This window comes from Tachypleus tridentatus, chromosome 6 (assembly GCF_004210375.1).
Source record: "Tachypleus tridentatus isolate NWPU-2018 chromosome 6, ASM421037v1, whole genome shotgun sequence".
NCBI lineage: Eukaryota > Metazoa > Arthropoda > Merostomata > Xiphosura > Limulidae > Tachypleus > Tachypleus tridentatus.
In genome coordinates, this window is record NC_134830.1 from 75,881,197 (window position 1) to 75,908,288 (window position 27,092).

The 27,092-nt window shown below is 31.6% G+C and overlaps 1 protein-coding gene across 4 annotated transcripts in view; it reads right to left on the minus strand.

Annotated features, from left to right (window-relative positions):
• Positions 1-27,092, minus strand: part of Faf2 (Fas-associated factor 2) — a 65,965-nt gene that overhangs the window by 16,155 nt on the left and 22,718 nt on the right. For all 4 annotated transcript variants that reach the window (XM_076505589.1, XM_076505587.1, XM_076505590.1 and 1 more), the window contains 8 exons: positions 26,652-26,720; positions 22,337-22,440; positions 21,842-21,960; positions 10,396-10,425; positions 9,558-9,658; positions 9,023-9,108; positions 6,322-6,413; positions 5,410-5,587 (listed from right to left, as the gene is read on the minus strand). In XM_076505589.1, coding sequence (XP_076361704.1) covers positions 5,410-5,587; positions 6,322-6,413; positions 9,023-9,108; positions 9,558-9,658; positions 10,396-10,425; positions 21,842-21,960; positions 22,337-22,440; positions 26,652-26,720 — 779 coding nt within the window. The remainder of the gene's footprint in view (positions 1-5,409; positions 5,588-6,321; positions 6,414-9,022; positions 9,109-9,557; positions 9,659-10,395; positions 10,426-21,841; positions 21,961-22,336; positions 22,441-26,651; positions 26,721-27,092) is intronic.

Here is a 27,092-nt window from a genome sequence, read left to right on the forward strand (position 1 = left end):
CTTTTAAAATTTCCACACCATAACTATGAATATGTTTAGTGTATTTTCATGAAATGTTTATAAACTATCAGTAAACACTTTATTGAAGTATTTTTACTAAATATTTCTTCATTAATGTTTTAAGCCAAAGAATTGATTGTTTCAAGTGCAAAGTGATTTTTGTATCAAGGTAAAAAAATTTTACGTTATAATGAAAATTGTCAAATTTCATTTGAGTTGTCTTTAAAACCCCATAAATAAATCTGATAGACTTTTTACTCAGTAAAATATTACATTTTTTCTACTCTGACTCTATAAAAACTCGGTCAGTTTGAATGATTTATAATCAAAATAAAGCAATAGGAAATGTATCCAAATTACCCTTATTTATTTTATAGATTGACTTCAGATTTTAACAGGAACCTACTTTTGTTTATCATAAATAGCTTAAAGATCATAACAGTATACATCTGCTTCTATACAAATTTCATTTTATTGTCTTTTGAGCCATATTTAACTCATAGTCCCAACACACAAGTTGCAAATCACTGGGTGAATGTGTAACTCATTTACTCTGTTGAATTATACAAGTTATTAAGGAGCATACCTCATGAAAATGTTTATGATTTTTCTTTATATCTTACCTAACCTAACACGTTTCTAGGTGTTACATATTAGTTACTTTTATGATAATGAATAAAAGAACATACATAAAGAACAAGAAATGGAATACTTAAAGGGATCTTCCTATTTTCTTACATACTGTCAATGAAATTTAAAAGTAGCATATATCATTTACATAGTGTCATCTGGGTTTTTGCCTTTTTATCAGAAAACCATTTTCATACTGTGCTTTTAACATGAAAATATACTGAAACAGATAAAAGATATATTCTTGGCACATATGATGTAACCTCACCACAATGGTTAATTTGCACTATATAAAAATAAAAAAATACAAAAGAAATGCTTTATGTTCATGATAACTTCTACAAACATGATTGAATACTCTTGAAAATGAGTCCAAATTTTATAGGATGTGAAGAATCATTACAAACTGAGGAAAAGACTGAAAGTAAAGGGGTTAGGGATTCATAATATGCAAACAACTGAAAATCATACTTTTTTATATTTAACCCTATAACAACAGAATCGCTAACACCATTTTTAAACCCACTGTGTTTATGTCACTGAGTTACGTTCAACATTTAATTAAGACACTTTGATATGAATATATTTTAATAAAATTACTATTATCAAGTATATTATGATGTAAAGTATCATATTATCTTAGTTTTATACCTTTTTGTAAAAGAAAAACATTTAAAAAGACAATTAAAACTGCAGGTTTTTGCTGTTAAGTAATCTGTTCATGGTGACAGGTGTAAACTTTACAAGCTATTTTTCATGATACTGTAAAAATAAAATAAAGACTGTCAAGCATACAAGGTCAAATTAAAGTTCCATCTATCTTTCATTACCATTTGAAAAATTTCCAAGAATTTATCAATGGGGGTCTTACATTCTAATATTTCTAAGTTAAAAACCAGCCATGTCTACTTGCAAAGCAAAAGCTGTGTTGCCAGGTTACAGTTTGAATTAAATGTCATACTCACAACATATAAAAGAGATTTCACACTATTCAATTATAACCTGAAGAAACCTCTACCAATATATGGATTTGTAGCAAGTGATAAAAGTTAACTCCATTGTTCTCTTGAGGTGTTCTTATTGCTCAGCAAGCATTTCTCACCTTATAGATATTATTTTGATTGCACTTAATATCAATATATTTTTATTAGTTATGTATTAATTGGTTAGTTGGTTGGTTGATTTGGTGTTTTATGGCACAATGCAGCTAGATTATCTGTGCCAAACATCCGGTAAAAAGTTAAAATTAATTTAGTGAAATGCATAAAAGGAAATTAAAATAAAAAAAAATGTTTAACAAAAAATAAATAAATAGCATAAAACCAAAGTTTACATCTAATCTACAGCTTTAAGAAAAAACTACAGTAATACAAGGTTAGAGGACTTTCTGTAATATAATTGTTATTGTCATAACACACCAGGAAGGCTAATGGGAAAGTGCAAAAACTTCAGTTACCAGAAGTTGGCCTTTCCAGTCTTAAGTTATTTGATGTAACAGCCATTTTCTAATTTAAAATCAAACTAGATGAGCTTTGATTCTAAAAAGAGAATTACATTAAAAAAGGTCTAATGTATAAATTAAAAAAATTTAAATAGCATTAAAACAATTAAGGGCCTTTAAAAACCTAAACACATTTCCAAGGTGGACAGTGTCACCATCACCATTAAAACTAACATTATGGATAAACCTTAGGATAGAACATGTTTAAAATGGTAACATCATTGAGAGTCGTAATGATGGCAAGAAAGTAAAATGTGGCTTATTGTGACCTGAGTGTTCCACAGACAACACACTGGTGCATCAATCCCAGATTAAAGAAAATGATGAGTTAAAATACTGTGACCAATGCATAGTATAGTTAGAACAACTTCCTCTTTCCAATCCTTAGGAAAGCAAGATGGCAAAAGTCCAATATACCAGAGCAGATCGATATAGATTCAGTGTCAGTGAGCTTGTTCCCACAAATACCAACATGGCCCAGTATCCAGAAAAACTGGATAGAAGTAGATGTTAAAGAGAAACGAGCCAGTCGGATTTGAATATCAGCGAGAACAGGGTGTGAACTAAAGTGAAGCAATTCCAGGGCCAGTAGAGAATTAAGCGAGTCAGTAAAAATAGCGCAGTTGGAGTACTGCTTAGCTTCCATGTGATCCAGGGCAAGAGAAATGGCATACAGTTCAGCAGTGAACACAGAAGCTGTAGAGGGGGTTCTGTGTGCAACCACCAAACCACAACAAACCATGGCAAAGCTCACAAAGTCACCTGATTTTGAGTCAACTGTATAAATAGAAATGGAAGTATAGTTTGAAAGATGTTCAGCAAATAACATACAGTATTTCCAATTGGGAGTATCTGCTTTTCTCAGATGACTGAAAGATAGGTCACATTTCGGGAACGTAAGAAGCCATGGTGGGATGGGCTGACCAATGGATAGAGAAATGTTATCCAAGGACAGACACAATTCATTCAATTGTGCCTGGATACGAAGGCCAAAAGGAGCAATGAAAGATCATCTGTTTTGAAAAAATATGGCCCACCAAAGAAAGAAAACACAAGCCAAGGTGGGATGCTTTGGTAAGGAACAAAGCTTTGAAGCACATAGTAAAGACAGTTGCAAAAGGTGGAGGTGCAAAGAAGGTTCATGAGACTATGTATAAAGTCTGACCTGGGGAAGTGCAGAGCCGAAGTCCTTGATGATGAAGGGGGTCCAGCACCTTTAAGGCTGAGGCACAGTGATCTGTAGTCGAGTTTCTATTGAATAAGAGCACAATATATTTTTAGCATAGAATATTGATTTGCTCCCCAAGTGATGGAAGAAACGACACGGAGGATGTTTAGTGCCTTTGTATATTTGGCCCTTAGCTGCTTGATGTCTGGTATAAAGGTCAACTTATGGTCAAAGATAAGCTGCAAGAACATTGTCTCAGAGACCACAGGCAGAACAACTTCACCACTACAGAATTCAGGATCAGGGAGGTGGTAAAAGTGCATGCAAATGGTTTTAGAGAGAGAAAAGTTAATGCCATTTGCTGTGGTTCACTTCAGTAAACGATTGAGGGCAGTCTGTAGCTGCCACTCAATATGCCTCACGTTCAACGAATGAGATGTAAAAGTTGTCCACATAGAGACCGTTTGCAACAGTTAGAGAGAGTTGTTTACTGATGGCATTAATCTTTATATTGAAAAGTGTGTCACTCAAAACACAGCCCTGAAGGGCTCCAAGTTTCTGTAGAAAAGAACAGGAAAGTGTCAAACCCACACAAACTTGGAATTTCCTGTACATCAAAGAATTAACAAAAATAGGCAAATGGCCACGTAACCCACATATATGGTGGTCTCGCAAAATGTCATATCTCCATGTTGTATCATAAGCCTTCACAATTTCAAAAAATATTAATACAAAATGTCGTTTGAGAAAGGCTTCTCTAATTGATGTTTCAAGTCAAATCAAGTGGCCCATGGTGGAGCACTATCATAGGAACCCACACTGGGTGGGCGAAAGGAGGTTGTTTGATTCGAGGAACCAAACAACATGAGCATTAACCATCGTTTCTGAGGCCTTACAGAGACAGCTCGTCAAAGCTTGGGATCCTTCTCAGGCTTAGAGAAAGGTATGTCAACAGCCTGGCTCCAGGTACCAGGAGAAACATTCTCCTCCTAGAGGGAAGGCAGCTAGTCATCACCACTTACTGCCAACTCTTGGGCTACTCTTTTACCAACTAATAGTGGGATTGATCGTCACATTATAATGCCCCCATGGCTGAAAGGGCAAGCATGTTTGGCATGACGGGGATGCAAACCCGCAACCCTCAGATTACGAGTCGCACGCCTTAACATGCTTGGCCATGCCGGGCCTCATTCTAAGGGCAATAAAACGATAAAATCTGAGTATAAACAGATGTATACTGTTACAAGTTTAAATCTACTTAGGAGTTACAATCTGAAGTTATTCTACAAAGAAAAAAGGGTAATTTAGATTTTTTTTGATAGTTATGAAGTCTGCCAAATTGAACAACCTCATATTCTATTGAAAAAAGTTTGAAATTTCTTTGGAAGATTCTGAAAAATGTTTAAGTTCTTTTGCACATGAAAGAAATATTTTTCTTAAATTGAAAACCAGTTTGCACTCAGAGAAGCCAGCACTTTCACTCCAAATACTCATGCAGATACTTCATTAACATTAACAATTCTGATATCTTGTCTACAATGAATCTTAATATTTACTCATTGTTTGCGAAAATGTGTTAAGATACACTAAACACATTAAAAGTTATGTTATAGAAACTATAAAGATCAATTTCATGTCAGGAACTCAGCTAAACCTGCATCAAGACAGTTAATGATTCTGCAAACAAAAAAAATAATTCAAAGATATAAAACCTACACTTCACCTGAGTAATAGCTATATTACAATCAGTAACTTACATTACATTCCATACTTCTCTGAGAAAAGAGGGAAGACCTTTAGTGTAAATGTTGCATTTCTCATACTAAAGACGACTAGAGATTTTTTAAACATTTCCTGATGAGATTAAAAATCTTCAAAGTTATATCATTTTAAAATTTGATTTATTAATGATATTTTCATGCCATGTTTATTTAAAGAATTAAATTAAATATGGAAAGTAACTCCAAATGTCATGACATTCACACTTACCTTTGGCAAGAAAGTTATAACAATATGTGATATTTTAGGTAGAATGAGAATGTTTCTCTTCTCTTGTCCACTGTTAGAATAAATTGATAGAAAAATAACACCAAATCCATCTAATTCTTACCTATCAAGTCTAGCAGCTACTAAAGAAGTCTCATTATCATTCATAATCCTTTGAAGCCTCTGTATTAATTCTGTTGGTTCTACAGGACCCTCTAATCTTGCAACAACTGTCATCCGATTATCTCGGAGTACTATAACAGCTAAAAATGGATAGCCATTTTCTCGTAGGGCTTGAGAGACTATGAAAATAATAATAATTTTGTAATGCAAAACAATAAGTTTGTTTTGAAAATATACAATTTTTTGACACTGAAATAAACTTAATAATTTTCCAACAAAGTTAACTTTTACAATATGTAAAAATGTGTAAAATGAATAATCAATGATTAACAAGTTCTTTAGAGGACATGATAAAATTCAAATTCAAGGTAATTTAATACCTTCACAAAAATATATAACAATTAATGCAAAATTAATTAATTTAGTCGAAATGACAAATTCCGAATTACCAAATTTTTATTGTTACACAATAATAGAATTGAAAGTATATAGTATATATTAACTTATAATTAATACACGATACATATTATCTGAGTTTTTTTCAGCAGCAAAATATCCAGGTCTTTGACAAATTTACATAATGAGATATAAAAAGAAATGTAACAATGCTGGATTAGTTTTACATCAAAGTTGCACAATGATTCATCTGTTCTGTTTCCAGCAGAGAATTGAACTTCTAATTGTATTGAACAAGTTAATAAAGTTATTACTAACTCAGTGAATGATAATTTTAACACTTCCTTCATATTTTCAACAATGTATTAAATGCTGACTTAGTGTACATGACTGGAAAAATCAGCCTTAGGTTTTCAAAATGCATATAAGTACTGCTAGGATATATAAGCATTACAGTTAGCACAAATGTTTGATTGCTGTAAGTACTTATGACATTAAGTGATTTATAAAATCATACCTCTATATCCCTCTGGTAGATTAACTGAACATGCCCAGAACAGAAACCTGGTATTGATGAATGCTATTACATCTTGGTTAGCCAGAGTTGTTCTAAAATAAAAGATTAAATTAAACATGTAAGGAATTAAAAAATCCACCAGCAAAATTTACCATGTTCGTCTAAAACTAACAATATAATTAATTGATAATGCTAGAGAACAATTATTTCACTGTATTAATTTTATTAAAATTTAAGTAACTTGCAGATAAATATTAACAGTTTCTGAAGAGCTGATTTGTTGTGCTAATAATTTTTAACACTTTTTAAGCTCATTGTATGTTCATTTTAAGTGGAAATGGTTTTGAAATTGTATAAAATGAAGTTAACATTTTAACTACTCTTTTGTCTGTTTCTTGATTTGAATATAGTTAACAAATGTAGTTGCAGAGACAGCATAAGAATACTGATGAACATAAAAAAATTTCATCAAGATAACATAATCAGTCACATTACAAAATATTAAAAATGACTAAATAATAGTTAATGGAAGCTCCATACATGTCTACAGAAATATATTTTAAGCAAACTGTTATTAATTTAAAAGACAATGAATATTCCATATATAAAAATATTTTGCACAGGTGAGATTTAACTCCTAACCTTAAAAAGTTGTTTTTTGAATAAAAACAAAATTGAAAAAAATATTCAAATAACTTTAAACCTTTAGTTAATACTTATTTTTGGAAAATGTTACATACACAGTCATTTTATAATTATTTACATGTCCATAACTGAATTATTAAATTCATAGTGACAAATATAACATTTTATCAGCTTGCTTTCTTCATACTGATGCTGAAATAAATTAAAGAATTTAACCTGAAATATTAAGATTGTTATTGCAAAAACACTTTCACACATTTGAGTTTCATTATGATAATTTTTCTGTAAATTATGAATACTTGCAAATAATTAAATAAAGCACTTGAAACTAACAAAATTTTCATAACCCTTATTTTACAAAATGAAATTAAAAGTATTATAAATGTGACAATCCTTTGTGCTGAGACACATTTACTATATAAAATGTCCAGACCACAAATGAAAATAGCTTTAAAATGATATTCAAACTTTCAAAAATACAAAACTTTACTAAGGTTAAGAAAAAACAGAAATGGATGTTAATTTTTATCTCGTTTAAAACTTAAGTTTACTACTGTTAACATACTTATGACTAATCTGAAATATTGTGTTATTTTGAAGTATTTTTGTTGTTTTCAATGCTTCAAGAAGTGAGGAATATATACGTCAGGAACAGCATGTGTGTCCTATTATGATTAAATGTTCTGAAAGAAATAGCTAATACACTAATGATGTTTGACTAAGAACAAGGATATGTCAAGTGTAAGCCAAGTAATGTAAAAGTCTGCAGAAAGAAATAGAGGCTTATATTGTTCTCAGACTGATGTTGACAGAACAGAGAAAAGGTTGTGAGAATATTTATGAAAACTTCAATTGAAAATGGATACAAGAACCACATAAACAAACTGACACCAGCATACCCAAAAAAGCTATGAGAAATATTTACATTAACTTGGAAAAACTTCCAAATAAAAGTTTAGTCGGAACTTTCATGTAGGATTGATGTTCAACAGATAAGGACAAATAAGTGTAAACAGGCAGCTGAGTTTTTTTTTTCTATTATGGGCAATTGCTGAAGTATTTTTGTTTTTTGTTCTGTTGATACAAGTTGTGAAAATCATCCAGTTAAACTGACATGTCTACTTATGGATGAGCATGTAAAATATTTGGGAAGTTGCAAAGATAACAAAGAGAAACTGGTATAAAAACCTCAATTTTTGGCCAGAAAGTCAGTTGGAATGTAGCAGAGAGTTAGTTGAAAATTGTGCTTACAAAGAGATCTACTGCCAGTCTCTTAAGAGAAGCTGCCCACTTACAATGTGATGCTCAAAACAACCTAGCACTGTCTACTCAAAGATTTGCAAAGTATGTGTCTTGCTCAAGCTTTATATAAGTAACCAATGCTATCTCTTTCAACTCAAGTAACATGATTAGGAATTGATGTGAAACATACGATGTTAAGGAGAGCTCAAGAATTACAGTTGAATTGAGCCTATACTGGTGTTATTTTTATAAAATGTTACTGAATTTATTAAGATATTCAAAAGTATTGTGAGCTTATTTAAAATTATGTTAAAAATTGAAGTGGATTTTTAATCTCAGTCTAAGAGTTTATTCTTTATTCTAACTGTAAATTTCCTTGAGTTAGTGACTTAAGTACTTCACTCACAACTGCATACCTGAATTTAATGTAAATCCACAGTGGCTGGTGGTAAAGTAGAGCTACAATGACTAGTCCACATAGACTGTGTTATATATATTTTACTGTTTTAATGTACACATAATTAAATTATTAATTTCATAGTATATTTCTTCATAGAGTAAATAATAGTGAGAAGTATTAGTAAGCCTAAATTGAGTTACATTAAGAGTTAATTAATTCTGTTTTTATGACTCTTACATTAAAATTATTATAAGCATATTACAACACAAAATGAGAAGACAACTGGTTCAAACAAACAGATGAACATAAACATGTAATATATGATTACAGCTACATAAATTAAACTATCTATGCAAAGTTTTTCAGAAAAACTTGCATCATCTAAGCATCTATTCAGTAATTGTAACAAAGTACCTGCAAAAATATGGTGTATCCTGATGGTCATCTCCATGAAGATAAATTAATAAAAATTTCAATTCTCTCTTTGCATCATTAAGAGCCTACAGAAATTAATATATATATTTATGTCAGAGTAAAAGTAAATTCAACACTATAAATACATTACTTAAAAGACATCATCTCATTTATTAAAAATAGTTGCAGAATAATATTTTCCTCAAATTTCTAGAGTTAAAAATACTTATACTGAAACATATGTATTATGTTACTTTTTTCCCTCTTTAATGGAATTAAAATAAATTTTGTACTTTATTGTGCAAAATGCTACAGGCCATATAACTATTTATGAATAAACACAAAATATAATAAAGTCATCATGGCAATACACAGTTCAAATGAAAAGGTTCAAATGTACAACTTTGTACAATGCATACATGTAAAACACACAAGTTTTGACATTGTATTTTAGTTGTTGATATCAGTTGCTAAGAAACACATAAATACTAAAAAGTTTTATGTGCAAAGAAAACATTCAAAACTTATTTCAAACCTGACTATATGTCCCTTGATAAAATACTGGGTGCACAGGTCCATACTTTGATTGATAACTCTGAATAAAACTCAGTACATCACCTAATGGATCTGTAACATCTGAAATATTAAAAGCAAATGGAAGTCAATTTAAAAATGTATTTCAAGTTTAACAGAATTATTCAAAACAAGACTGTACGTTAGAAAAACAATAAAATAAATTTTGATGCTTATTACAAATCTACATATTGTATTTTAAATTTATTTTTTAAACTTACAAATTACAAAACTTGTGTCTAAGAAATTCTTCAAGTTCTCAAATTATAACCACAATTATGACTTTCAAGCATAATACGTTTCACATAACATTTGATTTCACAAACATATTTTATAATATTTTTAACCTGTTTTATCATTTCATTTCATTAAATGCTCGTATTAAAATGAAAAAAATTATCTTAAATTACCATCTAACAGCAAACCAGAAGGCATGAAACGTCAATTTATCAAGAATTATAAACAAATGTCAAGAGAAAAAAACAAATTTACACATATACGATGAAATTTTCTTCAACCTGAAAGATTAACTGTTGACAAGAAAACCATAAACAGTTATGCTTTAGAGAAATTTGGCATAAGTTTAAATATTAATCACTTATATGCTGATTTATAGTAACTAAAATCTTGTTCTTTTTTATATTTATGGTAACTCTTCTAACTTAGAATCTAATTACAAATTTCCCTTTTCTTGAGCTTAACTTTAAAGGTCAGATACAGCTTAACTCCAATATATGAAATTTTACCAACAATATGCAACAAAATCCTAAAACTTTATGAAACAAAACATAAAATCTTACATCTTCTTGGGTCTGGATGTATCAGGCTCCCTAATTAAAAATAAAAACTTTTAAAGAATTAATTTTTATTCAGATATATTCACAAATTATATTTTATGCAGTATCTTATTATAGAATTAAAAGTAGAAATCTGTGGTCTTATATATATTATTTGACTAAAAAATGTATATTTGAAACAAATCACAAGCTAAGAACCAATATAAGCATGTTTCTCTACCAAACACAATTTTAATAAATCTTAAATCCTTAACAATTAGCTAAAGTGTACAAATAAAACTCATTTTCACAGCTATTGTGAAACTATCAAAACTCAAACCCACAAATTATCCTTTTACTAAGCCTTTCAAAACATGTTTGATCCTTGACTGATTTAATTTCCTCTTCATCAAGTACCTGAATGATTTTTTTACTACTTGCAGCAGTGAAATCATTAGGTTCAAATTACATGTATTTCTGTCAAAACTGGTTGAGTCTATACTGGTTATTTTAATTTTTGTTCTCAAAAAGGATTCTGTTGCATGTAACTAAATTGTTACTTACATCTTCAGTGAATTCCACTTGCTAATTACAAACCAATAAGACCCAGAAGAAACAAAATTTAATAAAATAAATACTTAAAATACATTTGAAATTGCATCCATTCAGAATTACACAGAAGACTGTGAGCACACAGTTACCTGCTAATCAACCAATGCTTAGCAAAGAACTGGAATTTTGCCTGAATATTTATACTTTGCTCTTTAGAAGTTGAGTTTCAACACATTACTAAATGTAAGCAATAACACAGCCTACTAATAATGAAAAACATACTCCCAAGACTATAAATCAACCACATTTGTGGCATAGAATGCAAATAAGTCCATGTATTAAAATAAGAATAAATCACAAAATACAAACACACATGACAGAAATTAAAGGATCCCACAAACTAACCACATTTTCATATGATTGTAGGACTGGAAGGCAGTCAAAGTCAGCAAAAAATTAGCAATCAATTGCAATACCACAGTCCACTAGGGATAGGGTGACAGTGAAGCTCAGTCACATTAAAAACCAATAGTTTTCTGTAAAGCCATGACACACAAAATGAAAAGAACAGACTCTTCTTGCTGTTAGAAGTTGCCCTCACATCATCTGTTTCCTTCATAACTAGAGCTGCAAGGGCAAAAATTCTAGAGGTAAGCCATTCTTACTCAAACCATTATTGTTCATTGATTACAGAGACCATTAAAGATGCTATCATATCCTTTAGCCCTTTGGAACATTAATGTCTTTAACTCAGTCACTATGAGCATCTTTTTCTGAACATGTGATGAAGATTTAATCATTTACATGAAAATTTAATAAGACTATGTGCTTATCATGGTAAATGGTTGATTGGTTGGTTTGGTATTTTATGGCACAAAGCAGCTAGGCTATCTGTGCCAAACATTCTGTAAAAAGTTAAATTTTAGGTAAAACAAAACAAAGTTAAAAAAAAAACATAAATAGCATTAAATCCAATGTTTACATATGGTCTATAGCAGTAAGAGAAAAACTACAGAAATACAAGTTGTAAAGGACTTTCTGTAGCATAATTGTAATTATCATAACTCACCAGAAAGACCAAAAGGTAAGTTCAAAATCTACCTTCCATCACCTGAAGTTGGCCTTTCTAGTCCTTGTTTCAAATTATTTGATGTAATGGCCATTTTCCAATTTAAAATTGAACTAGATGAACTTTGATTCTTAAAAGGGAATCACATTATAATAGGTCTAATGTATAAATTAAAAAACATAAATAGCATTAAAAAAGATTAAGGGCCTTTAAAAAACTAAAAAATCTCCAGGGTGGACAGTGTCACCATCATCAATAACACTAACATTATGGATAAACCTTGGGACAGAACATGTTTAAAATAGTGACATCATTGAGAGTCATAAGAATGGCAAGAAAGTAAAATGTGGCTTATTGTGACCTGAGTGTTACACAGACAACACACTGGTGCATCAGTCTCAGATAAAAGAAAATTATGAGTTAAAAAACTGTGACCAATGCATAGTCTAGTTAGAACAACTTCCTCTTTCTGATCCTCAGGAAAGCAAGACAACCAAAGTACAGTACAGGGTTTTATTTGGAAAAGCTTGTTTCCATGTTGCTCACTCTAAGTCAACTGCTAACTGGCATAGAGCCGAGCCTTAAATAGAGGACCATAATCCATGTATGAAACAGGCATTGCGATGATAGTGCCAGAGCAGATAGATATGGATGCTGTGTTGGTAAGCTTGTTCCCACGAATATCAAAGTGGCCTGGTATCCAGAAAAACTGGATAGAAGTAGATGTTAAAAAGAATTGGACAACTTAGTTTTGAATATTGGCAAAAACAGGGTGTGAACTAACGTTAAGTGATCCCAAGGCCAGTAAAGAACTAAGTGAGTCAGTATAAATAGTGCAGTTTGAGTACTGCTTTTCTTTTATGTGATCCAGGGCAAGAGAAATGGCATACAGTTCAGCAGTGAACACAGAAGCTGTAGAGGGGATTCTGTGTGCAACCATCAAACTACAACAAACCATGGAAGAACCCACACAAATAACTGATTTTGAACCATCTATATAAATAGGAATGGTTCAAACAATGTTCAGCAAGTAACAGACAGTATTTCCAATCAGGAGTGTCTACTTTTCTCAGATGACTTAAAGACAGGTCACATTTGGGTACTGTAAGAAGCCATGGTATGATGGGTTGACCAGTAGAGACAGCTATGTTATCCAAGGACAAACACAATTCATCCAACTGCACCTGGATATGAAGGCCAAAAGGAGCAATGGCAGATCGTCTCTTCTGAAAAAGTATGGCCCCTGAGGAAGGAAAACACAACCCAAGGTGGGATGCTTTGTAAGGAATGAAGCTTCGAAGCATATAGTAAAGACAGTTGCAAATGGTGAAGGTGCAAAGAAGGTTCATGAGACTCTTTGTATAAGCTCTGAACTGAGGAAGTGCAGAAAGCCCCAGTGCAGAGTCAAAGTTCTTGATGATGAAGGGGGTCTAGCATCTTTAAGCCGAGGTCATGGCACAGCCATAGATTAATGATCTGTAGTAGAGTTTTGATCTAATAAGAGCACAATATATCTTTAGCATAGAACATCGATCTGCTCTGCAAGTGGTGGAAAAGAGAACACAGAGGATGCTTAGTGCTCTTGTACATTTGACCAGTAGCTTCTTGATGTCTGGTATAAAGGTCAGCTTATGGTCAAAGATAAGCTGCAAGAACTTTGTCTCAGGGACCACAGGCAAAACAACTTTACCACTACGGAGTTCAGGAACAGGGTGAATACCCTATTGGTGGTAAAATTGTATGAAAACAGTTTTAGAGAGAGAAAAGATAACCCTGTTTGCTGTAATCCACTTCAGTAAACGATTGAGGGCAGTCTGTAGCTGCTGCTCAATATACCTCATGTTCAACAACTGGTATTAGATGTCAAAGTCATCAACATAGAGCCCATTTGTAACAGTAAGATGGAGTTCAGTGATGGCATTAATCTTTATATTGAAAAGTGTAACACACAAAATACAGCCCTGAGGGGCTCCAAGTTCCTGCAGAAACGAATGGGAGAGTATCTAACCCACACGAACTTGGAATCTCCTGTTTATTAAAAATTTTTAATAAATACAGGCAAATGGCCACGTAACCCATATATATGGAGGTCTCACAAAATGCCATACCTCCATCTTGTATCATAAGCCTTCTCAATGCCAAAGAATATTGATACAAGATGCTATTGTTTGAAAATGCTTTTCTGATTGACATTTCTAGTCAAATCAGGTGATCCATGGTGGAGCACTCTCAGCAGAACCCACACTGGGTGGGCAAAAGGAGGTTGTCTGATTTGAGGAACCAAACAAGACAAGCATTAACCATTCTAATTAATGTCTTACAGAGACAGCTCATCAAAGCAATTGGACGGTAATGTGAAGGAAGCTTGGAATCCTTCCCAGGCTTAGAGAAAGGTAGGACCATATCCTGGCTCCAGTCATCAAGAAAAACAATCTCCTGCAATAGCAAGAGAAGCAGGAGATGGATGGCAGGCAGGAAGCAGGAGTATTTCATAGTGTAGTTCATCAGGTCCAACCGATGTACTGCTAGACCGATGAAGGGCCAGTTTGAGTTTCACCAGTGTAAATTAATTATTATAGACATAAATATAATCAGCTTGAAAGTCTTGATGGCTAAGAAGGTGGAGAAAAAGGCAAAAGTGATAGATACCTGGCAAAATCTCTCATGTAGAGTATCAGCAATACTCCACATACCAGCTACTTCCTGGCCATCAGAGAGCAAGATTGAGAGGGGGACAGAATTATATTGCCCACTGACCTTTTCAATCTTGTCCCATATGATTTGGAACTGGTGGTAAAAGATATGCTGGTTGTAAACTTAATACAAGATTCCTTCTGGTTTTGATGTCTTTCCCACCAAGGATGTGCACGGGCCTGCTGGAAAGTGATGTGGTGTGAGAGCATGGGATACCTATGAAAAGTATCCCAGACCCATTTCTGAAGCCTTACATGCCATGTGGCAGGCAGGATACACACGAGGATATCATGAAAAACATGTTGAAGTTTTAGGAATACATTGAGCAACTGCTTGTAAAATACAGTCAGTTACTGCTGCCACACAGACGTCTATTGGTGGCTTACAGACGATGGCAGAATCAAGTTCTGAGAGAGCAGTGAAAAAGGCCTAGCTTACTCGATCCAGCTTCCACTGGGGCACGTGGGTCGGGTGGCATCAACCACAGCCAGTCTCTCTTAAAATTATAGCATGAAAGGTCACAATAACTGTTTTGATGTCATCTATATTAGAACGTAAACCTCAACAGTTCCAATATATCAAGGTGTCCATTTTTATTTATGTGTAGGCAAATTGGGTGGAGAACCCTTCTGTTTAGAACCATGTCTCTTTTCTTTACTGGTTTTATTCACGGAAGATCTATTGAGTGGGCAAGTCTTTGCTGTTGGAAGAGGATTCCAGCAACTAAGGACATGAACAAATGATTGTTTTGCATCTTGAAGTGGGAGAAGAAGATGTACCCGAGGAAATGCCTGTACCCAGAACAAAAGGAAGTGGATCTTGGGAATTGCTGGAATGTATGTTAGGGACAGAGATGGGTGTTAAAGTTGATTCATGAACTTTTTAACTACAGAGGTCAAAAGACTTCATTTAGTTTGAGAATGATTCTTTTCGAAGCACAGAGAGATCCTTCTGCACTCCCACTGTAGTAGTGGAACAAAGTGTAGCAGAATATGTTTGAGATGAAGTGGCGGACAGCAACTTTCGAGCCTCAGGGTAAGTAATGTTTTGAATCACTTTCAAGCACTGCACCTCTTTTTCTTCCAATCATTTAGGGCAAGAACAAAAGTAGGATGGGTGAGAGCCATTGAAATTGACACAATGAGGGTCCATTTCACACTCATAGGCATCATGGTCCTTGCCACCTCAATGAGCACACGAGAAGGAACCACAACGTAATGTCTTCGGGTGACCAAACTGTTGATATTGGAAACATCTGAAAGGGTTTGGAATGTATGGCTGTACCCTGCAGTTAAGATAACCTGTCTTGATGGTGGCATGTGGATATGGTGATGTAAATGAGGACGTTGGTCAACATTGTAATTCCATCTTTGCAAGTGGAGATATGCCTCACTGCAGAAACTCCTTGGATGGAGAAACCAGCAAGAATCTCTGATTCAGGATATTCTTCAAATCACTATCAACAATAACTTCTCATGATGAATTCAAAGTAGCATGAGATGTAACCTTAATAGATATATCCCCAATTGCCTTTTAATGCAAGAGGAGTTCACTATGTTCAGATGTGGATGTTTCCACCAATATAGCACTAGATCAAAGGTTCTTTACTGACTCTGGAGAGCCAGCAAGTCCTTCTAGTCCCTTCTGAAGGAAAAAGGGAGACATTTGCCATAAAGTTTTGTCTGAAAGAGAATGTAGTATAAGAAAATGAGGTATAACAGGTGTTACAGAGGTCACCTCAACATGTACAGGAATCTACACGGAGGAACATGGTAAATGGAGAAATTTGGCAAAAACATAGCTTATAATCCAAATTTTAATAGTATACTATTTTTCAATGTCATAGTTGTATCTAGCAACAGTAAAAATCAAAAATCCAAATTTCCCCTAGTGTGAGAATTGTAACATTTTATATGCATCCCCTCTTCACCAATTTACTTACCACCCACCCCTCCAAGAAGCACAAATTTTAACATAAATTACTAATTATAGTGTATCATGACTCCAGCAAAACCTTTTTTTTTTTAATTTTGCACAAAGGTACACAAGAGCTATCCATCATTTAGCATTGTAAGACTAGAGAGAAAGCAGCTAGTTATCACCACCAACTGCCAGCTCTTTACCCAGTCTTTTACCAACAAATAATTGGATTGACTGTTACATTATAACACCTCCACAGCTGAAAGTGCAAGCATGTTTGGTGTGACAGAGACAAGAACCCACGACCCTCAGATTATGAGTCAATCTCCTTAGCCACCTGGCCATGCTGGGCCAATCTCAGACAAAGCATGATCTTTATAACCTTTAATTTTATTTATTTACAGACAGCAACATTTTCATTAAAAAACAAAATAAAATTGGTAAGTATTGAGATTTCATTAACAAGAATAAATACAAAACAAACTGATATTACTTAAATGAAATGATACTAAAAAATAAATGTTTCCTGAAAACAACTACGACTATGTTTCTTATAACACTATATAACAAATCATGGAAGGTAAGCCCCAGCCAAAATGTAATCATTAACTTACTTAAGTACTCTTCTGCACAAGTCACAAAGTGTTACTTGATAAGATTTTAACTTTGAACTAATTTTCTCTCAAAGGTAAATGTTTCAAGTTTTCTTATTGTATTGGAAAGAGCAATACAAGTCAGTATGTAAATGTTACTTAGTTTACTAGGCATAATGTTTAGCACAGAGTGAACCTTTTCATCACATACTCACCATCATACTGGAGACGAATTACTATAAATATGATATTTTTCAAAATTGTTTTGTATGTTATACATTGTAAGTTTAAATATTTATCTCTGCTGTCTGTTCACTAGTCACTGTAATCAGTGCTGTGGTTATGGCATGGATTTTGTATTTTCTGCAAGAAAGGGACCAAGGACTAAAATTCTATTTTTATTACCTTTTATTCAAATCATATATTGTTCACATCACAAAGTGTAAATTGTCAGAGTAATTATTAGCAACTATATATTTAATATAACTACTCTTCAAACAAGTGATTCTGATTTAAGACTCAAAATGGAATGAAAACTGATCATCAAATACTCAACATTAAATCAGAGACAATTATTAATTAAGTAATATGAAATTAAAATAAAAGTGTAACACCAAAATAAAATATTACTAGCAAGTTTAGCTTGGAATTTAGCACAAAGTTACACAATAGGCTATCTGTGCTCTGCCCATCACAGGTATTGAAACCCAGTTTCTAGAAGTGGGAGTCCACACACATACTGCTGTGCAACTGGGGGACATTACTAACAAATACAATGAAAAACAAACTTAAAATATGCAAACACCAAAACTAAAACTACTATTAACTAGCAAAACAAAATAGAAACTAAAATATCACTGGTTACAGAGCTATCAAATAGAAAAATTGGATGCCTCTTACTACACCCACCTGTCACATCCTGTCTTTCATAATTTGTTAATACTTCACTCTTATCTTTAATTATACATTACCTAATCAATAGAAACTCGAGGTTTTCATACATTAAATGGCACACTGTATAGTGTCTGAACTATTAAATGTCAATTTCACTCAGAGTACTGACACCATTCCCAAGAGAAAGTTAACAACTAGCTTGGATGAATTTGTAACAACTGTTGTTGCAGAGTTAGAAAGCCAGGAAAGTTTTGAGATGTAAGGGAATTTATTTAATTTTTACATGTTATTAGTGTATATTTTTTGAAGCATTATTTAATTAAATAAGAATTATTACTTGCAATGTTATGAGTAGTATAAAAAAAGTAAGGTTAATGCTTTCTGACATCTGAGAGCAAGAAAAAAGAAGATTTGATAAGTATTTTATTCCTTATTTTACATCTTTATTCTTTATGTATGAAGTCAACTAAAATATAAAAATTAGGACAGTTTTTAGTTAGTTGAGATTAGATTAAGTAAAATAAATAATAATAATAAAATAAAAATATTTCACAAAGTATACATGTGTATACAGCTTGTACTAGCTGTATCTCATCAGTAATGTAATTCAATAGTGTAACATGAACTGCATGTTCCCTGAGTGATTTACAAATTATAAGTACATAGGCAGTAGTTGGTTATGGTTCAAAGGTCAATAATACAATAAAATGTAATTATCAATAGATATATCCTGTTACCAACTTAGCAATAATTAGGATAAATTACTGTGGTTACATATTACGATATGAAGTCATTATAGAAAGAAAAAAGGGTAATTTAGATTGTAAGATCAAACAGATTTACCATTCCTGTTTTGAGTTAGGTTAGAGAAAATAACATATAAATTATAAAGTTTTACTGAAAAAAATGTTTGAAATGTATTTAGAAAGTCTTAGGGATTACACGAAGGTAGTTTGAGATTTTTGAAGTAAGGAAAAGTATATTTTATTTTAATATAAAAATTACTTTTCACATGGAATATTTACAAAAAATATTCAATATATTTATGAACAAATCTTTATTTTAGTTCATTAAAAATACTTCATTAAAAATTATTTTTTGTGTGTATTAGAGACATTAGTAAGTAAAACACTGCCAAATTTTTTAAAAGATATACACACTATACTGAATGTTAGAAATATTACATCTAAAAAATCTTTAAACACATACAAAAACTGAACTCCTGTTGTGAGTTAACATATTATTTATAATCAATAGAAAACCAATGTTTTAATTTTTTAAATTACATATGTTTTACATTATTTTCTGTACAAAGAACTGTATATTTCACTTCCATTTAAACATTTATCCCCATAAAAAAACATATCAGTGAGCTTATCTAAACTTTTAATAGCAGTTGCTGCAAAGTTAGAAAGCCATAACCATTACAATACATCACATTCAAATAGCAGATAATGATGATACTGTGACATTATATAGTGTATAATACTGTTAGTATAAAAAAGTAAGATTATGAGTCATCAACAGCAGAAAAAAACAGATCTGGGTAAGTACCTCATTTCTTGCTTTTTATGTGTGTTCTTTATTAATTATAAGTAAGTAAAATGTAAAACTTAGAAACGGTTTTGGTTAGATAAGGTTAGTTTAGGTGAATTACAAATATTAATAATAATAACATTCTTTTAATGAGATACAATGTTGAGGAGCTCAAATGTTACATAATTTGAATGGGTAATATCAGCTACATAATCACCACCAATTTACAACTTGTGTGGCATGATTATGAATTAAACATGGTTCAAAGGGTAATACAATGCAATTTTTATATTGAGATGTATGCTGTTTAGAACTTTAAACTACTTATAAAAAAGGATAATTTAGGTTTATAGCATATTTTCTACATTTGGTTACACAAATTAACTGACTACATATTGTTAGGATAAAGAAATAATTGATAATGTTTTACTGAAAAAAACATCTGAAATTTATTTAGGACATTTTAGAGATTATGCAAATTAAATCTAAAATTTTTCAGATACAGAAATGTATTTTTAATCTCAATATTAGAACTACTGTGCACTAAAAGCAGTCAACACTTTGGTTCCATATATTCTTAATGAAATACTGTATTAAATATTGTTTTTTGTTGTTTTTTTGTGAACAAATAACACTTAAAACTTTACCAAAGATACATAAAACTTTATAGTTTGGAAACTGTAAATGTCAATTTGTGGTAATGAACTTGATCAATTTGACCAAGCCCATAGTGAAAGAGTTAAATGAGTTTAGATTTGGAACAGTGAAAACATAGATTTAGGGACTATGCTTTTAGTCATTTTTTCAATCTCTGCAAACTGTGACAAAATATAGAAGTTTTTATTTTATGATACCAGGGTGTCATATGGCCAGCTGGATTATCACAGCTGATTATATGTAAAGATGATGATTGACACATCACAATTCCCAAGCAACACTTCTTAGCTATTTACACCAAAGACCACCTAACCAGTCAAAGTAGGATTTTCATGCAAGATGAGGCTCCTACTCATTCAGCCTGACTTACAAAACAACACTTTCAAGGTTGTATCATTATCACTTTCTTGTGGCCAAGCCATTTGCAACATAAGAACTCTAATGAGCATGTGTAGTCTATCTATGACAGTTTCTAGCAACAGCATTCCAAAGAACCAATCTCTATGGCTACCTTCAACCAAGCACTCTACCAAAATTAGTGTGGAATCTCAAATATCTATTTATGGCTGAAATATTACATATATACATTAAATACTAATTATAATAATGCACTCTTGTCTCACTTTTGTTTATTTAATACAACACTTTATCTGAAGTGCATGTCTGTTTACTTATTAAAAAACCTTCATATATAGGCATTTCTTCCTATGTTAAACTATCAAGATGTTAGACTGAACAAAGAAAACATGTAAACACTTCCACTCAAAAGAATCATTATTGTTCAACATGTTTCACTGATTTGAAAAAATTAAAAATCCAGAAATGTAATAATCTGTATTACAGCTATATGGTTATAATGTAGTTTATATATTAGTTTAAACTATACACTTTTGTTTAGGAATAACATTTCAATAACAACTATTTCTCTTTGACCTATGTATCACATATGGTTGTTTGGCAACAAGACTTTTCAGAATCTATGTCTTTGGTTCATGATTTGATGACAGCACTTAAGAAATACATTAAAAAAAAAAAACAGGGTTTTAAATAATTTCAGGAATATTTTGCAATATTTATTTTACTTGATAGTGCTTATTATAGCAGTACATATACTAATCAGTGATGATGAGAAAACCCACTTGTAGAAAAATATATATGCAAAAACGCCTGGTTTGGGTTGAGAAATTTTTTATGTGGAGGAGCGAACAATGTTTCGACCTTCTTCGGTCATCGTCAGGTTCACAAAGAAAGAAAGAGGTAACTGACCACATGTTTGAAGGGAGTTGTGTAACTGAGTATAGGAATGTAGAGGGCGTGCTTAGATATTTGATTATATTATTAATATAGGGATAAAGGTGCTCCTTTGTAGATATATTATTTTTTAAATAAAACAAATTTATATAAACAAAAATGTATCTATGCATAAATGATTACCACTTCAGTTATATGCAATACTTTTACATTCAAATAGCAACAAAGCAAATTACTTATCACTATACCAACAAACCCAGTATGTACTATTATATGGTTAAAAAAAAAATCAAACTAAACTTACATGCAAACCTCATGATACTAAGTAATGACTGATAGATGAAATTAAATGGAAACGATAACAAAAAATATCCCCATCCAAATATTCCCTGGGGTCGCCACACTCGAACTGCTTGATAAAACCTAGATGAAAAAAGGATAAAATGCATTAATATGTTACACATACACTACAGAATTTTCTCTAGAAAAAAACAGGAAAAATAATTTGTTTTACAAACTTAATATGCATATATAAGAGACAAGCAATAAACTTCCATTTTAAGTTCTTTTCTTAAATGATTAAAAGCAGTAAATGTTAATCTAAAGGAAATAAAATGATTTATCTGTGCATATTAATAAAATATGTAAAAACAAATCTAAGAAAATTTCAATAAAAGATATGTCATCACATTCTATGTCACTTTGCCTTTTTATTCTATATACTACCAGAAAGAAATTGTTTTTCTATTTAACTTGTTCAATTATAAAAAATGAAAAATTGAAAGAGTCAATTCAGTACCTTTGGTTGGGAAAGTTCGTAACAACTGTTGGCATTGAATTTGAAGGGGGCCTATAAATTGATGGTGACCCCTCTCTCATATTTAATGTATCCTGCACAGCAACCTAGTAAAACATAACACACATTTAAAAGAAAGTGTGAAAATGCCTTGCTTTCACCAGAAAATAAAAATCTTATTTTAAAACAGGACAGTCTTTTTGTAATACTACCATGTTCACCATACTTGCAAATATACAAACAGTAAAACAGATATGGTAAAATAACCCTTTTTTTTTCCAGTTAATACACACATACTATTACCAATACTTGGATGACAGTGTTTTTCCAGCTTGTAATGGGCCTGTTTTCAAGAATTTGCAAGTGAATCCTATGGTACACTGCTGCATATGGTTCATAAAGGTCACTACTGCCACTAACAGACAGTTAAATTATAAATATCATATAAAATGAAGCTCATATAACTCTCAAAGATGAGTGGTTATTTGATGCATCTTAAATGGCACAAAATATTTGACATTTTTTTTCACATTACTCATTTACATTGGAATCAGCTTTTTGTATTGTGCTCAAATTAATCATTTATTAATTTATGTAAAATTGCAAATATGTTGCAAAAAGAAACATCCATCAAATTACCAAAATCACAGCTAACAGATTCCACACACATGCTGAATTAGTTACATTTACTATCTAAATAAAAGGATGTTTTAAATCTTCCAGACAATAAAAAATGGATAATAATGTTTTAATGTTATAACAGAGGAAAAAAAAATTGCAAAATGACTGCACTGTGTGTTCTTTATTCAAATAGAAGTATTTCTCATAATCAAAACATATTCCAAAATACACATAATTTACAACTCTGATCAGAAAATTACAAGGATAAAAATGACTATTACAACACATTGTACATTTACTGCACATAAAATTACTTACCAGTTCTCAAATCTCACATTATTTTCTGAACATTCTCAGTTAACTAATCACCTAAAATATACTAGCTTTAGGATCATTATTCATTCTAACAATCATTTGTACATAGTAACAAGAGCCAGCTTGTTAAAAAATTCACATACTGAAGAAGATACAGTCCTCTCTTTTGATTTCTTATTAAGTTGAATGAAAGATACCATTATTAACTAATTTGCTATTTTATAAGCTGAACACTGATTACTGAGAAACATCCATTCCACATTGAAAGTGACAATACCTATTAAGTCATTTTTTCCTCAATTCACAATATTCAGTTGTTTTAGCTTAAATGTAATGTGTGACAAACGACTCAGTATCTTAGAGCATTTTTTCTTAGTTCAGTGCTCAACAGTTCCTTGTTACCTGCTTTTCTTTTGTTTAATTCTTTTAGTTAATTTAATACCACAGGTTTTAAACATGACTCAAAGACCTGAGGTACACATTTGTTTGCAATCTTGAGTTACTACAAACAGAGTAGGTAATCTCATCTTACTTCTTTTTAAAATGCTTCTTACTTCTGCAACATTTTCCATAGTTTACTTATGTATAAATGATGAACCTACAACAGGGCAGAATTTATGAATTGTTCATGTCCCTTTAAAGAAGCATATCCATCTTACAAATTTCAATTATTTAAAGAGTTACACGTTTGCCATAACCAAAGGAAAAAAAAATTCTGTGCATCTTCACATCACTAAAGTTCAGCAAAAAAGTGGCAGGAACCACATTTTGAATGTTTGTGATGTATTAACAATTTCTTAAATGCAAAGATACATTGTTTTATCCACTCTACTAAGTTCAGCCTTCAATTTGTTATCCATGGTTGTTGTAAATGAAAAATATATAGTTAGTGGAAGTTTACAATTCTTTTGTGAAAAATAATTATAAATTTCTTTAATATAATTAGACTATTAAATTTATTAATAGCCAACACCTCTTTCATGAAATAGTGGTTTATTTTCACTTGAATTATAAACCTTGCTGCCTTATGAATTGTCATCAATACTGTTTGTTATTGTACAAACACATGCAGATACTCTAATTCATTACTAAATGCAACAGCTTATCAGACTTAGTGTCATTAATAAGCATAAAGCAGAACAAACAGAACAGATCTTGTTATTTAAGTGTCCTCACAGTTACTTATATGATGTTGTACATTCTTACCTTATTCATCAGTAAGATTTTACAAACTCTGAATCTGGAATACTTCATGCACATGTAAGTAATATGTAAAGATATTATAGGCCTATTTTGACAAGGCAAACTTAAATTTTCATCAAACTCGAAATTGAAAATTACTGACCTGTAAAACATCTTATTCAGAGTTTGCTTCAATAAAACTTCCCACTTCACAAATATCTTGGAATAACAATACCCTTTACAAATTCTATGTGCCTTTCATAAATGTAATTTATTAGCTTTGTATTTCAACAAAGGAAACTGTTCCCCACTTACGTGAATTAACATTCTTTAAAATTTCTAGTAATAACTTGTGAAAAAACAGAAATAGGCACACACACAAAATAAGATATCAAAGAAAAAGACTAAGATCATATGTAATACTTAAAGGCTGGTTTTGATGAATAAAGAAATTTTAGTTCTGACCAATTATCTTTACTTCAAAATTAGTCTCGCACAATTACACACCATACTTTACAATTTTTGGTAACCTTTATTGCAGTCTTGAAAATTGTTTCTCATGTGGGATGAAAATTCCATCTTGTGCACCTACTATTTGTATGTAGAGTGCAATTTAAATTAAATCTTGTACTCTGTAGCCCTTAAATCACTCATCCCAGACTCAAACATGAAGAATCACTGTAACTGAGCCTAGATATTCAAAACTAAACTAAAAAATATAAAAATATCACGTGGACCAATCAAATGGCTTTACTATTTTTTTCAGAGGGGAAGAGGAGGAATGGATAGAAGTTTCTTTTTCCTCATATCCTGGCCATAATTGTGGTGAGGGTCTACTTTGTCTTGGACTTATAACACCTGTAGTAATTACGAAAATCACGAATGCATAGTTTTATCATGAAGTATTGGATATTATACAGTAACTTCCTGCACTGATATAACTCAATGGAAATAAGTCATACTCTCTCAGTATGATAATACCTCATGCTCTATGACATAAAAAATGATTTGGTTAGCTCTAAATCTAACTGAACTACTGCCTGAGAGACACAACAGGCACACCCATTATTTCACTGCACTTGTAGAGACATTATATATCAATAACTGGTAAGAAGTATTACACATAATCACAAAAGTCCAGGTTGTATGTCATAAAAAAAATTGGGCTCACTACTTATTTTTTATTAACATATTTTGCCACAAAAAATATTTTTAAACAAAAGTTGGGATGTGGTTATCACTGAAAAGAACACATTTTACATCATTTCTCATTTACAGACGTGTTTGTGTGTCTAAAAGAAGTTATACATATTAGTACTGCCTTAAAGATATAAAAATACAGTTGCAAATAAAAACAAGTTACCTCTCATTATTACTGAACAACATCTCACAATATAGGAAAAACACAACAAACGTCTGCATGTTAAGTATTACAGATGTGCTGAGAATATTCATCACAATGAATTGTAAGCCAACTGCCAAGACCTTCAGATTATCAAACAAAGTAATTATATTTTCTTCACTACTAAACTTCTGAAGTGTTTGATTACTTGGGACAATACAAGTTTATAAAAAATAAAACTGAAAACAGGTTGTTGTTTTTTTAATTTTGTGTAAAGCTACATGAGAGCTATCTGTGCTAGCCATCCCTAATTTAGCAGTGTAAGACTAGAAGGAAGGCAGCTAGCCATTATCACCCACTGCCAACTATTGGGCTACTCTTTTACCAATGAATAGTGGGATTGCCTGTCACATTATAATGTTCTCATGACTCAAAGTGCAAGCATGTATGGCGTGATGGGGATTCAAACACCCAATCCTTGGATTACGAATCAAGTGCCTTAACCACCTGACCAACTGGTAACAAAAAATAAAGACATCAGAGAGCATTTTTTAAGTGTAACAATAATCCATCTGTAAAATATATAATAAAAAATAATTGTAACAAAATAACAAAAGTTCAAATGAACTTTTTTAACTTCAAGAGTTTAAGTTAAAAATTCTAACATTTTATATGGCACAGTATTCATACTTGTAACCAAAGTAAGCAGTCACTAAATTTTACTTTATATAAGCTTGAGTCACTCAAACCAATCTTACACAGGAACAATACAGAAATATCAGTTTAAAAAATACATCAGATATATTAACTAATAACTGTTAACATAATGCAAAAACAAATATAAAATCATCATTATACCTCAAGATCCCAGTTGTGAGTTTGCAAAATTTCTCTGCATCTGTCCATTTCTTCTATTCCAGTCAAATCCTGGAGAAATATTAGTCATATGTACACACACAAGTAAAAGTCAATATAATTTGAAACATACATATTTTGGCATTTATACAAGCACAGAATAAATACAAATCAATATTTTCTGTTATTATATTTAACATCATTTACTATAATTAACAATGATCCAAAATTAATAATTTGTATTGTTCTGTAAATTTTTCACTCCTTTATGTCTGCTTTAAATATATCCTCCACTCCCCAAAAAAGAGAAAATAAATCTAAAATTTAAACAAGTAAACCTTCTCTACATCCATTTCAACATATTAAGTTTGTTTTTGCAATTAAAGTGCCAAAACTGAATATACAGTATATAAAAAAACTGAAACTGGTGAAAAACAATCTGCT